Here is a 14,447-nt window from a genome sequence, read left to right as displayed (position 1 = left end):
AGGCACAGCACGAATATTAATCATCTTTGTTAGGTTTTGAGGAGGATGGACGATGACTTCAAACGTTATAAATGCGGATCTTGTAAGGACAGTGTGAAGCTTTTGGAACTTTCTCAAATATACAGATATGAATTTCAGTTGAATTCACTATTCATGTCTCTTCCAGCATCTCAGTTTCCAATCCGGTCTGGATTTCATTCCAGCCATTTACTAGCCTTGGACAAGTTATTCTAAGTTTCCTCTCGGGTATCATGGGGATAATTAAACGCGTCTCTAAGGGACGTTGTGAGGATGGTTTGAAGTATGGAATAGAAAACATCACCTAGTAATGCTTTCACACGCAAGGTTTTGACCAAGGAAAGAGGTCCTTCTGTGGGAACCTAGAGACCGGGAACTGAGCAGGGGCAAAGGGAAGCCTGTCTCCGGTGCAGCGCGAAGGCGGATATTTGGATGCTCGCACTCACCAGCCGGGGGCGGCCTCGCGGGAAGAGCCGGGCGCTGGCCCCGGTAGGGGGCGCCCGAGCGCCGCACTGCAGCATCCTGGCGGCCTCTCCCGGCTGAGCTCGCGTCCTGCCGCAGTCCCTCGGCCGCTAGTCGGAGCGAGTGGCGGCGAGGAGATCCTGGCCGCTCCGCCAGCACTTGCCGCAGCTGCCGCCGCTCCCACCCGCGATCGCAGCCCAGCAGCTGGGAAACGCCCCCCCGCAGACTGGGCTGCGCAGCGTGGGAGGGTTAGCGGTCCCGGAGCAACGATTCCGAACTTGCAAGGGGACCGCGGCTCTCCCGGGCCTGGAGAGTATGAACAGGTGAGTGTCACGCACGTGCCCAGGTGGCTCTTTCGGGATTACTTCCTGCAGACCCTTTCGAGCCCCTGAACGCTCGGCCTCTGGGGCGGTCCTCCTGGTCACTGGGTCCTCCCAGGCGGGGCTTGTGGGTCACCGAGAGGGAGATGTGAGCGCCGGCGCCCAGAGCTTGACAGCGCCCTCCGTCCCAGCTGAGACCGAGAATGCCCTTTTGACTTAGGCTGCATTTGCTCCCTAGGTCGAGAACAAGTGACCTGCGGTCCACGATGGGCTTGTTTGTGTATCATTTCCAGGATACCTGTTGCTTTCCGAGCAACGGTATAGCCAGGGGTGTCGTACAATCATCCTCATCCCTGTGCGTGCTGCGTTGTGATAAGATAAGGGAGAATTTCTGACAATGAGACCAGGAAAACTTGATTTCAGAACTAGAGAAGGAGCAGCCCAAAGAGAATCTCATTCCCACGACCAGACTAGATTCTTTGTTTCCCTAAACACCTGCACTTTATTTTGATGAGACCATAAATATAGAAGTTACAAAACTATTACCATATAAAGATGCTTGCTTTTTTTTTTTTTCCAAAAGGAAATAGAAAGCATGGACCTTGAAAAGTGTAATAGTCTTGGGATTGATTTACTATGGATAAATCATTATTTTTAAATAAATATGAAAATCGGGTTATTAGTGAAGTAAATGTCATAGGCCTATTGAATTGTAAGCTCCTTGAAGGTGACCATTTAGCATAAATGTGGGATGAATCAATGCATGCATTAATGTAACATAGAATTTGGAGTCTTGCTTTTTTCTTTTCTTATTCTTTCTAAGCTTTGTTTTGGTACCTTTATGTTTAGGAAAAACCTTTAATCTCTTAAATACCTAAGTGTGATTTTAGCTTTAGGAGTGATTAGAACTGAGAATTTTTTGTCCTAATAAAGCACTGTCCACGTAAAAAGTGAATGGCAGCTTCAAGACCCAGCCAGAATATTTCTGCACAACAACATGAAAAAAAATGTTTTCTTCGATCCGTGTTATGGAAGGTCTTGGATCATGAATTATTTTAAACATCAGAGACTTGGCAACAGGTCACTTATTAAAACAATTTACACATTTATCTTTGTTTTCTATCTTTATCAAATGTAACTTTTCACATTTTCATGTGAGAAAATGTTGAAGGATATATGTCAGTTTTGTGTCTTCCTTTAAGGGATTTTTCTAAACATAACCTAAGATTTACAATAACTAGCTGCATCTTTATTAGGTTATGTATGAAAAATTTAACCTACGCAATTTTTCTTTCTTATGTGAAATTCCTATGCCTCTGAGGCCATTTGGGAGTTACTGAAAAATTTAACTTAACAAATGTTTTGGGGTTTTTTTTTAAAACCACATTTGATGGCTACTTTCTTGAGGCGTAAATCAGATAGTAAATTATTTGGATTTTTATGTGCATGGGAATGAACAGTTCTGTATGAAATAACAAATTGTTGTTTATACAAGCTCCAGACACTTGCATGTTCTATGTTTCAGAGAAATGCTTGCCATTCTTATTCGGAATTTAGTTAATACATCTCGATAGATTATGCTTCTGTGATGCTTCTGTGATGAACCACTGAGCCTTAAGCATAGAGGCCTTTTCTTTTTTTTTTCCTTTTTGATTTTCAAATTTTTTTTGATTGTATCTTTTTCTTTTTTTAACATCTTTATTGGAGTATAATTGCTTTACAATGGTGTGTTAGTTTCCGCTTTATAGCAAAGTGAATCAGCTATACATATACATATATCCCCATATCCCCTCCCTCTTGCCTCTCCCTCCCTCCCACCCTCCCTATCCCACCCCTCTAGGTGGTCACAAAGCACAGAGCTGATCTCCCTGTGCTATGCGGCTGCTTCCCACTAGCTATCTATTTTACATTTGGTAGTGCATATATGTCCATGCCACTCTCTCACTTCGTCCCAGCTTACCCGAGGCCTTTTCGTAATGAATGCATATAAAATGACAAATAATGAAATTCTTTTTATCTTTAGCCGAAAGTGTGGGACTGGACAAATTACAGATGTAAAAGCTTCTGGTTTTTGTACTATTAATGATCACTAGGGAGTTTGTTCATTATTGGGATGAAGTAAACAACAGCCAGTGTTATTGTTGACCTTTCTGTCCTTCGGAGGAAGCTCTGGCACTGTGGAAATCAGCAAATACAAAATTTGTGAGGTACAGGTCCATAGTTTAGATGCGTAATGAAGGAGACGATTACACGTTAATGTCTTTGTAGAAACACTTTTTCAGAAGGACTTTTACTTTTTTCTTTCTCTGGAAAAGCTCTTTTTGAAAATTTGTAGATGCCAAAACTCTGGCAGGAACAGTTCATGTGTTTAGATAACAGACTTGAAAGTGAACTCTTGTATTTAGGTTGAAAACATCGATAGCAGACGTTCAGAATAGGGGAGCCTGCAATTCACGTGAAAAATGGGAGCCTTAATATGAGTGTGCTGAAATATAACTACAGTGCCAGATGAAGAAGAGGTCGCATGAAACTTTTGCTGGGTCATTTGTCAGGTCATATCTCAAGGGGCGAATGCAGAGGATGCCACATTTTTAGAGTGATTAAAATGGCAAATACCAGAGAAGAGAGCTGCACATGGTCAAGAGGGAAGGTGAGGGTCAAAAAAACATAAACAAGAACAGATGTCCCATGAAGAACCAGGGAAGATGATTGGGTCTCATTTTCCTAGAAAGTAGACATCTAGAATGGGGCAAAGGTTCCTAACAGCTGCTTGGCTACTTGAAGGCCTCTGAGTGAAAGAAAAGAAAAAGTTGATATAATGCTCCTCCTCCCCCCATACCTGGAAGTGATAAATTAGACCCAGGATGGTTGTTAGATGGTTGTCTGATCAAAAAGGAAGGCTGGATGGATTTTTCTGTTGACTCCAAGGCTTTTTCCAATTTTACATTTCCATGGTACCAAGGACCTAGGTGTCCTTCCTAAAGCACCCAACTATACAAAATGTGCTTACATTGTATATAATGTCATTTCCCAAGTGTCAGGACAGTACCATAAACTAATTTACTTGAGGTTGTCATAGAAAAGGAATCAGAAGTCAGCACATGGCATTTAGCTTTTGTGTACCAGGGCATTGTGCCCAGAAAAATATAATCTAGATGTTATATATCAATTTTGGAACATAGGTATCTGTCACATGACTCAACCATGTGATCTAGTGTGAACGGAGATAAAATTTAAACCTTGGAATGCAAATTCAATCGTATTACAATGGGATACACTAATATGAATGTGTATTATTCAGCCCAAAGGGAAATAAGAGTTCCAAATGTGACTCTCCCCATGTGTGTATGTATATTGGATGTTTACAGACATATGGTAAATACATGTATTCACAGGCAAGTATTTGTTATCAATTACTGACAAAAAACTTTCTTTGAGGAAGTACTTTTGAAAATGCTATCTTGTGTAAAAATGCATTTTTTAGAACCAAACAGATCTACGTGCAAGTCCTGGATCTATCACTCTTTAGTTGAATGGTTTACAGTATATTGCTAGGACCCTCTCGCAGGATTGTGGTGAAGATCAACAGGGAAGATGTTGATCGAGTGACTGGTGCTGGCACATAGGAGATGCTTTAATAAATATGAGTTTCTTTCTCCAGTCAGTTATGAATTCCCAAATCTCTTTTGTTGAAGGATTGCTGCTTTACAATGATATGGTGAAACCAAGGGCTGGAACCAAAAAGATCTTCTCAGCTCTTTAGTTTGAACCACAGTGAATTGTCTACCAGCAGCCGGCATGGCTAAAAGTTCAGAGGTCAAACTGGCAATATTTGGGAGAGCAGGCGTGGGCAAGTCAGGTAAGATTTTTGTGGTGGTTGTTTGTGTGTGTCTCTCTCTCTCCTGTTCTCCTGTGTTGCTCTTTTAGATGAAGCCTCTTTCTCTTTATCTAAAATTTTCATTTTGCATAACCAGGTTTTATGTCCTCTTTTGCTTCTTTATGGTAAAGAAGCTCTGCTGGTAATACACAAGGCAATGGATACATCACAGGTCTTGGTATTCTGAGGAAGGATGTTCAACTTCCAAAGAAATCAGATTGTAGAAATTAAAAAATACATTTGCTCTTTTTTTCTCTATATGAGATCTTGAGGGGCCAATGTAATATCTCATCAATCTTGATATTTTCAGCAACTGGCTCAATGTCAAGCATGTGTTGGGTGCTGAATAAATGCTTGCCGAGGGAATATATCTTTACAAGAAACAGAATGGTATTATCACCCAACACGTCTAAAATTGGGGAGGACTGGTGAAAAGTGGGGCGTGTGTGACCTCAAGTAAGACAGCTATTGTCAGAACCTCTGGGGTGAATTTAAATGATCCAGTTGTGGCTCACGTTGGTAATTCAGAGGCTTTTGTATTTCACACCTCAGTAAAGGTTTGCAGACCTTTAAGATGAAGGGTGAAATGGTAGAAGTGAAAATGTATCTAATCTAATTTGAGAAATGGATCTCAGATTTTATAATTAAATGTTAAGTACATGTTGCTGAAATATCAGGGCAACGTGGTTTTTCAGATAACGTTGCTTTGATCTCTCACTGGAGGAAAGACCCATAATTGACTTTGCCCATTGAGCTCTTGGTTCTCAGGAAAGGACTCAAACAGACACCTAGTAGGTGTGTGTTTGTAGAGGGAAACCCATTCGGATCATCCAGTACAACAAGTCATCCACATAATCTTGAACAAACACGCATGAGCAGCTTTAAATTCTGTGACCAACCTCTCTTTCCAAACCAGCTCTCTGGTATAATTTCAGCAGTAAATCTTCCCTCTTCTAAGTTCTAAGTCTTTCTCTCTCTCTCTTTTTTCTTTTTATTTTCTCAAGAGGGCTCTTTTCTGCCATCACTCTTTTGTCCTGCTTGCCACTTGCTCTGGCCTCTGGCAGAAACCAAGCAAAAAAAAATAGATAGTTGACAAGGCTAAGAAACTGCCAGCCTTCAGGAGATCGAAGATCGTTAAACTCCTCCCTATTAATCTCCTCAGTGTTTCCTGATGGCATGAGAACAAACAATTTCTGTAGCTGGTGGAAGGCTCTGGAGAATGAGGAAACTGTTCCAGTGAGCGGAGGATCAAGGAGATGCCGTGTGTGGGAAGACATGTTCTAACAAGAGCTGGTCTAAATTTTTCGCGACCGAGGGATCTAGACTTAGAGCTCAGCGTTTAACATTCATGCATGCAAAATTTAACACAGGCAATAAGAGAAGGGGAATTTTTAACCTTACATCATTTACCAAAATAAACTCTGCATCATTTGAAAAGTGAAACATAAAAATAAAAATCCAGTGGAGAGAACCACTTAACTCTATGTACCGTATACCCACCCTTTTTCATCTGTATTATCTCAGAGCAAACTGGGTATCTCTTCCTGTCAAGGCTGATCCACCAATTAGACCTCAGTTAGACCTCAGTTTCCTTTGTCTTCCCCCAAGTTGTTTCAATTATTTCTTTAAGGATTCTTCTCATTCTCTACTGACCTTTTCCCCTTGAGCATTTCTTTGTCCACTGCTCCATCTTTTTCTTTTCTCCAAGGTTATTGAACTTGGGCTCTGCCCTCACTGTCTTAACTTTTTTGGACTTCCCATTCATTGCTTAAACATGGCAATCTTCCACTGTGATCATGCTGCTGAAACTGCTTTTGTGAGGGTCACCACAAATCAATATCCAACCAATCTAATGAATCTTTCCCTGTTCTGGTCTTCTTAGAACTCTTGTTACCGTTCAACATAACCACTTACGCTTTCCTAAAACTCCTTCCTTCCCAGGCTCCCATGACATCACACTTCTTGGCTTTCCTGCCACCTCTCCATTGACCCTAAGCAGCCATCTTCATGCGCTGCTTCTTATTGGCCTACCTCTCTCAAAGATCGGGGCTCTCAGGTTCTACACACCATCCTCTTGTCCTCTCACTGCAGACCCTCTCCCTAGGGGAGAGCCCTCACGCCCAGAGCTGAAGATGACACCTGCACACAGAGTCCACATTCTGTTGACCTTGGTTTTAATTTATGGAAAGTGCAGAAGTTGAACTTGTTCATTTAGGTCCTTTCCAACTCTAAAATCCGATGACTCTTGATTAATGGCTCTTCTTTGGACTGGTTTTCCTGTCCCCCTTATATACATTCTACCATGCGTGTTTATTTTCATTTAGGTGAAAATGACAGTGATAGACCACATGCCTTTAAACAATTGCCTTTTTGTCTGTCATCTATACACAGACAGTGTTTTCCTATTTCAACGTGAGACTGTTTTCCTGAGACCTTGTAACCACACCTCCCGTTTATAAAGTAGATCGGTTTGACTTATGCATGGGAGACAGTTCTGAGACCTTTTCCCATAGTTCAGTGAAAACAACCATAGAGTACTTCATACCTTATCTCTCGACTTTGAAACCAGACTGTGAATTCACGTTTGTACTAGTTCTTAATTAATATGGATATCTCTGCCTAATCATTGCATCCCACCTTCGCCTTCCTATTGTACAGATTCAATTTGTCTTATAAGTAACTTTTGTTTGTTTAAGTCTGCAAGAATTTATACCTGCTGGAATGTAACTACGGCTCCTCACTTACTCAAATGCCTCTCCCAAATGGTCGTGACCCACCCGTGGGCTCAAACAATCCATTTCTCACCAAACGTTCCTGAGAAGGGGCGGCAGCTTGTGACCTTGGAGCGGTAGAAACTGAGCGTCTCTGATTTGAACCTGGGTCTGTGTGAATTGCTTCAGAGGCTTCAAGCCTTACCTGGCCCATCTGCTTTCCTGCACACTCAATACCAATGTGGAATTTGGGGTAAATAAGACCATATTGGCCATTTGCTAATGGAGTCAAGAACAGGAGACCTGGAGTCACACTATTAAGTCTGACTCCCAGTTCTACACTTTATTAGCTGTGTGAATTTAGCAACTTTAACAAGGTACTTAAATTTTCAATTTCTGCAATAATATGAAGGATGTCATAGTGCCTATTTCAAAGAGTTGTTGTTAGGACTGACTGAGTTATTACACGCAAGTCTCTTAGAACAGTACCTGGCACATAGTAAGTGCTCAAGTATATTAGCTTATATTATTACAATTTTTCAAGGTATGCTCTTCTTCATTTGTAAGTTGTCTAGTGAAACCATACAATCAAAGATATATCTACATTCAAGTGGATATTTGGGTTTTCAGTAAAAGTCAGAAAGTTTATAAGAAAAAATTTTGTTTTGCTGCTCAGCACACTCTGAACACACACACACACAGAGACACACACACTTTCTCTGTGTCTCTCTTTCTCTTAAATCCAGAGTCTGGTTTATGTCAATTACAGCTTGACCGCTGCTGATCATAACAACACTTCTCCTGGCTAATATCTTGGAAATCTTGGAAAAACAGCCAGAAGTATTATGGTGTCATCAATAAATTAACACCGTTAAATTTGAAAGTGCTTCTGGTATGTGGTAGATGGTTTCCTAAGCCCAGGTAACAGATAAGCCCTCCATGTTTAAAACAGAATTTAACGTTAACCAGAAGTCTTTGGTTGACAGGTTGACATTAGAAGCGTCAGCACAGGCGAAATTTAATAATGTGTTAATTACAAAACATGTCGGGTATGTGTACATGTGTATGTATATTGCAGTATTTACAGGGTCTTTTGTATCGGGAGGATTCTTCTTCCTTCTGTCTAGTTTTGGCAGTTCTTGCAGTTCTGTCTTCAAGTGAGCTTCCTGGCTTGGCGAGCTTGCTGGTTCAGCATGGCGAACACTGTGTGGAATCTTCAAAGTGGAGAGCCAAGTTTTCCCAGCCCTTTGCTTCTTCTCTTGCCCCAGCAGAGTAAACGTTTCCTTTCTCTGGCTAAGGGTAAGGCAGCCAGTAATAACATGGCATGTAGGGCATAGATTTCCTTACTCGTGTGTGTCAGCCTGTAATGTGGCAGGCTCCAAGTAATGAAAGCAAAAAGACCTGCCGTAAAACCTACAACGCACACCATATTTATGTAAATGCTTCCTGGATTCACATTATTCGAATGTGTAGTAAGTGGGAGTCGTCGAGAGAAAAACAACTGAAATTTTCAGTTGCATTTCACAGTTGACGTTCTCATCTTAGGACTGAAATATTGTGTGCCATAGCTAAATATATTTCTTGAAAGGGATAGTCTCAAAGTTAATGGAGTAATGCTATTCTCTGATTCAAAAGCCAATTGATGCACTCGTCCGTGGAGGCTTAAGTTCATAGACTCAGATTGCTGGACTATGAATTGGGTGCCAAACACAAACAAGCATGTGATACAGTTTCCCTTGGCACAAAGAGATTTATTTTTTCTTCCTTTTTCTTGTTCTTGTTTGCTTTTCCCCCTCTCTCTCAATTATTAAAAGTTTTAAAAACCCTTTTTCATTTTATTTTCAAGTGGGACAGGCAGGGACAATTCTGATTTTAAATGTGACTTTTCCAATGAGCGCCAGATACTGCTTTAACATATATGTTTCTTTATGGCTGAGTTATGTTTACGAGATCTCGTATATATTAAATAAAGACAATATCAATAGCATCTTAGGTAGGTCAATTTCCTTATGCTATAGAGCTCAGCTTTATGTTTTAGAACTTTTTCTTTACCCAAGTAGCTATACCAGTTCGTTCCCTTCATTTATACTTCATGGTGTAGTATGATCCTTCTTAAACATTGTCTTCAAAGTACTTCTAAAAGAAGGAGGAGAAAGATCTAGGGGATTGGGTCATGCAAGCATCTCATTACAATCATGTAATTATTTTGCATGTTTTACTACTTATAGAAATATAGGCAAATTTTAATATTGATCCACAATATGTCTATGTTTGTTTGAATATAAAAACAATTTTATCCCCAATCAGTGACTAAAATGGACTCTTCAGGAAGATATAGCAAATTGATCTGTGGCTTCAGTAATGCCTAGGCTTTGGGTCCAGTTTCAGGACCACGAGCAGAGGAAATAGCCTCAGCTGTGTGCATCACATGAATGTGAGCGCTGGCAATGGTCCTGTACCTCACTTTTTACCTACTTAAGTTCCCAAGCAGCTCTTCAAGTTCTCGGTTATTCTTGTTCTAAGATTATACACTATAATATTAATGGTAATTTTTCTTTAAATATTTGTTTAGGTAAAAAGAGGGATAGGTTGTGTTTCAGGTGGGTGCAGAAGTTCCACAGCTCCTGGAAACGTGTGTGTGTGTGTGTGTGTGTGTGTGTGTGTGTGTGTGTGTGTGTGTGAAGAAGTCTTTCCTAAGTGGTTGTTGAAATTTAAAGATTACCGGAAATCAGGTCCATTGGTTCCTGTGTAGACGGTAGTTAGAGAAGTAGTTGTTTTTTAATGGACTGGGCCAAAGGGAGGAAGGTGGCATTGAGACAAGTTTGGATAATGCTGGAAAAATAGCTGTTCCCTTGTCATAAAATACGGTGATGTGGTTACCTGCGGCTTTCAAGCATTTATACCTTCCTTTACCTGCAAAGATAGAAAAGCAAAAAGAGACAAACAGCCAAAATGAGTTTATGTTCATTTGATTCTTCCACCCCAAGAGGAATAAAAGGGTGTTTTCAAACTGCAGGTGTATACCTATGGATATGTACAAAAAGTCAGACTTCTGTGCAAGGCTTAAGTCACGCTGACTTTTCTTGCATGCCCAGAAGTTAAGCAAAGGTGAGGAATCGTGCTTGTAAGGACTTAGAAAAAGAAAGGGAAAGGAAAGAAAGAAGAGGAAAGAAAAATTAAAAGAATCAAAATCCGTTGTTTATTGGTGGGTAAACATTTTTGTAGGCTGGCAGTGGCCAATTCTTAAGCTTTTCTCCCAAGAAAAATATAATTAGGAAAGAAACAATACTGGAAAACAAAACAAAATCAAGAACTGTTTTTCAAAGTCAAAAGGACATATGTCTGTCTCTGCTTTTTTCTGCTGGGATATATTATCAAAATTCAATTGTCCTTAATTTTTATCTGATGGCTAATTTATTTATTGAAATATTTTGCTGTAGTTTAATTATCAGTTACCAATTGGTTCCATTTTGATCTTGACTTGTTTTCTTAGCAATGGACAAAGACTAAATTTGAGAGAGGGAGTGAAGAAAATTGTAAATCATCCTTGTAATTCCCCTTTTTATTACTGGTATTTCTCCAACTCATGGGTTTGGGGAAATCAGCCAAATTTTCAAGGTGGTACTGGCCTTGAAGCCAAAATTCCAGTGCAAACGCATCCCTATTGCTCCAGCTGCCTTTAAAAATTGATGTGGTTTCAGAAAAACAACCATAATTTCTTCCATCCCATTAAAAATGAAAGTAGATATATTATGAAGACAAGGCAGCCTGAAATAGGTAATTTCAGCCTGGAATAAGCAAACAGGTAAAGCTCCTATACATACACATGAGAGAGATTCTTACCTAGATCACCCAGCTTATTGGAGCCACAGCCAAGTCTAGAATCCCAGTTTATGACTGTGCAAGGCTTTTGCAACTTTGCTACTAAGTGTTTTCGTTTTGTATCACCCCGTTCCTCTCAAACACCTTTTATTAGGAAATGAAATGATCGTTAGAATTTTGTAATATGAACTTTGTAAAAAAAAAATCTGAAGAGTTTTATTTTTATAAGAAATTTCCAGTAATCAGTGAATTACCAATGCAAGGCAAAGCCCCTTGGGAGTACGGGGTAAGTTGCCAATCAATACAACCAAGATTCTCAGCAACCTGTATATGTAGGAAAGTTCCCCTGTAATGCAGTATTCCATTTGTTATAGCTTTGGATCAAGAGTAAGAAGACTGATGAATCATCTTCTACTAAAGGGTACATTTTCCGTTGTTAAAAGAGAATATGATGAGCCATGTTCTGTCAGTATGATCTAATGCGAAAAAAAAGCACCCAACCGAACCGAGTGAAAGGATTGGGGTTTAAACTTCACCTTCATCCCATCCATGACTCTCTCTTTTTATTCATCTGTCAAATGATACTTTTTTTTTTTTTTTTTTACAGTGATGCAGGTCGGATAGGCTGTGAAGGTACTTTGAAAAGTTACAAGTGTGATATAAATATGGTCCTAATACTATCATGCTTTTATTATTGAAATCCGTGCAGTTCTTCCCCTGTGTTCCTTAACATTCGTGTTTGGAAAAGCAGTACGGTCGGTTTCCTGGCTGTCCATCACTGCAGGCTGGGCGAACACGCTCAGGTCAGTAGTTGGCTATGAGTGTTCCTCCACTGAGTGTATAATGTTACAGACTATCCAGAGGTTGTAGAGTCTATGCTGAAGGAATTTGCACTTTCAAATGTGTGAAATGAATAGACATTAAGTCAGGGTGTTTTTTTAGGCTCAGTACGTAAGGGGGTCAAAAAAGGAGAAGAGTTTAGGAAAATAATTTGGACTTATGCCTTATTGGAGAAGGAAATATGGCATGTTATAGAATTTTTTGATAAGCAAATCTTATCCTTATTAAAAAATTAAAGCTTTAAAACATTTACATATTTTTACAGAAACATTTCTCAAAAAATATATAAATATATGTATCTATATATTTCCCTATAATCTTAAACTATGTTTTTATTCATTCATTCAATTATTCATTCAACAAGTATCTGTTGAGTGCCAACTTTGTGTTCTAGAATATCTTGCACATAGTACAGGATTCATGTACATTCCAAAAAAGCAGAGTAGTAACTATTTCTGCTCATTATTATATTCCCAGAGCAGATGAAGACTGGCTCCTCAATAAAGTGAATAAATTGAGTTAGGGTATGTGGTCTATATGTGCTATATAGTTTCATCAAGAATCATATCTTCTAAATGGTCTCTTTATTGTTGCCAAAGTGGTTTCCTCTCCTGCACTTGAATATCTCTGGTAACAGGAACTCAGCATGAGAAGAAATAGACCGTTCTATCCTTGAGCAACTGTATCAGTTACAGTCTTCCAGAGAAACAGAACCAGTAGGACACACACACACATGCACACACACACACAAATTACGTCTTTCTATATTTATTTGGGCTGGCAAGACTGAAATCTGTAGAGAAAGACGGCAGGCTGGAAAGTCAGGGAGGAGTGAATGCTGCAAGCTAGAGGAAGAATTTCTTTCGCTCTGGGAAAGCTCAGTTTTTGCACTAAAGGCCTTCCAGTAATCGGATAAGGTCCACCCACATCATTCAGGCTAATCTCTTTTGCTTAAGGTCAACTGATTGTAGATGTTAACCATATCTACAAAATACCTTCACAGCAACTCCTACAGTAATATTTGATTGAATCACTGGGTCCTAGAGCCCAGACAAACTGGCACATAAAACTATCACAACAAGTCTTCCTGTCTGTTACTTTACCTTCTTTGCAACCAAAGGCTGTTCGTCAGTTTCTACTCATTGACTTTAACCCCTTCAAGTTCCATAGAGCACTTTAAATTCTTCCTTAGGACAGACCTTAACATATTTGAAGATAAACCAGCATGCCTCCACCCATGCCTGAGTTTTCTTTTCCACTGTGTGGTTCCTCACAGTGATTTCATTTGCTCTGCAGAGATCACGGTTTCTGGTCACGACACCATCCTTGCTGTTCCACTCCAGCTGTGCACTCCACGAAATGTAGGGCTTGGAAATGAATGCAGACGTTTCAGATGTGGGATGCCCAGACCAGATCAGAGCACAGCTGTGGTTTTGATACTAGATACTTTGCTTCTGCTAAGACATTCTAAGGTCACTGTTGCTTTTAGGGTGACAGTGGGTACAGTGTTGGCTCATGGGGTGTATACTGCAAATGAAGTCTTTTTCTTTAAATATATGCTGTTGCTGAGTCAGATCTTCCCAAACTTGTACCTGAGTATGTGTATGTTTCATCCAGGTGTAGAAGTTAATTTGTATCCTCTAAAATACTGTTTTGTTCAATTTAATTTATTCTTCTGGCTTGTCAGGAGCTTTTTGGATGCAACATGTGTATCATCCGTCTCTTCTTTCTGTCATCTAGAAATATGTTGGTTTTGGAACATTTTAGGCCCTGGATACTCTTACTGAATCATAGAATTTTCCACTTTGGTATTATTTCGCTCACTGAAATGATGAGGAATCCCAGTGAGTTTTTTGGATAATTTTCAGCTAGTAAAGAAAAACAAAGGTCTTTGACTCTTGGTGTGGGGACATTAACACCATATCACGTTACTTCCATGTTCATTAAATAAGTTCTGTTTAGATTTGCCATAAAATAGGTTGTCTGGGAGGAAGCCTTACACACATTCTTGTCTTACGATTCAAGGTATCTTGCTATATAAAGTGCATAACAGTGATCAACTTTTATTGGCCCACATATCTAGTCTTTACAGAAAGTCATTTTCCAGAGACTCATTCCAGGATATGTATGTTTCTGTGCTGAAATAGCTGAGTTTATGTGATGCAAATCAGAGCTGAATTGGGGAAAGAGTTTTCTTCCTTAGATTATACCGGTAGATATCAAACTTTAACATGCCTCAGAATCACCTGGAGGGCTTGTTAAAATATATGTTTCAGGTCACCAGCCCTGAGGTTCTGATCCAGCAGGTCTGTAGTAGGGCCAGAGAATTTGTATTTTTTAACAAATTCCCAGAGGATGCTAATTCTGCTAGTCTGAGGACCACATTTTGGAAACCAC

General features: G+C 39.9%; 1 protein-coding gene across 4 annotated transcripts in view; it reads left to right on the top strand.

Annotated features, from left to right (window-relative positions):
• Window positions 1-597: 597 nt before the first annotated feature.
• Window positions 598-14,447, top strand: part of RERG (RAS like estrogen regulated growth inhibitor) — a 105,683-nt gene continuing 91,833 nt past the window's right edge. The window contains exons 1-2 of one of the 4 annotated variants that reach the window (XM_082352607.1): window positions 598-803; window positions 4,496-4,659. In XM_082352607.1, coding sequence (XP_082208733.1) covers window positions 4,599-4,659 — 61 coding nt within the window. In that variant the 5' untranslated portion in view covers window positions 598-803; window positions 4,496-4,598. The remainder of the gene's footprint in view (window positions 804-4,495; window positions 4,660-14,447) is intronic. The other 3 variants (XM_082352605.1, XM_082352608.1, XM_082352606.1) reach the window with 3 other exon arrangements.

The sequence above is a fragment of the Balaenoptera borealis genome (assembly GCF_965194805.1).
Source record: "Balaenoptera borealis genome assembly, chromosome: 13".
Lineage (NCBI taxonomy): Eukaryota > Metazoa > Chordata > Mammalia > Artiodactyla > Balaenopteridae > Balaenoptera > Balaenoptera borealis.
This window is presented reverse-complemented; position numbering and strand designations above follow the sequence as displayed.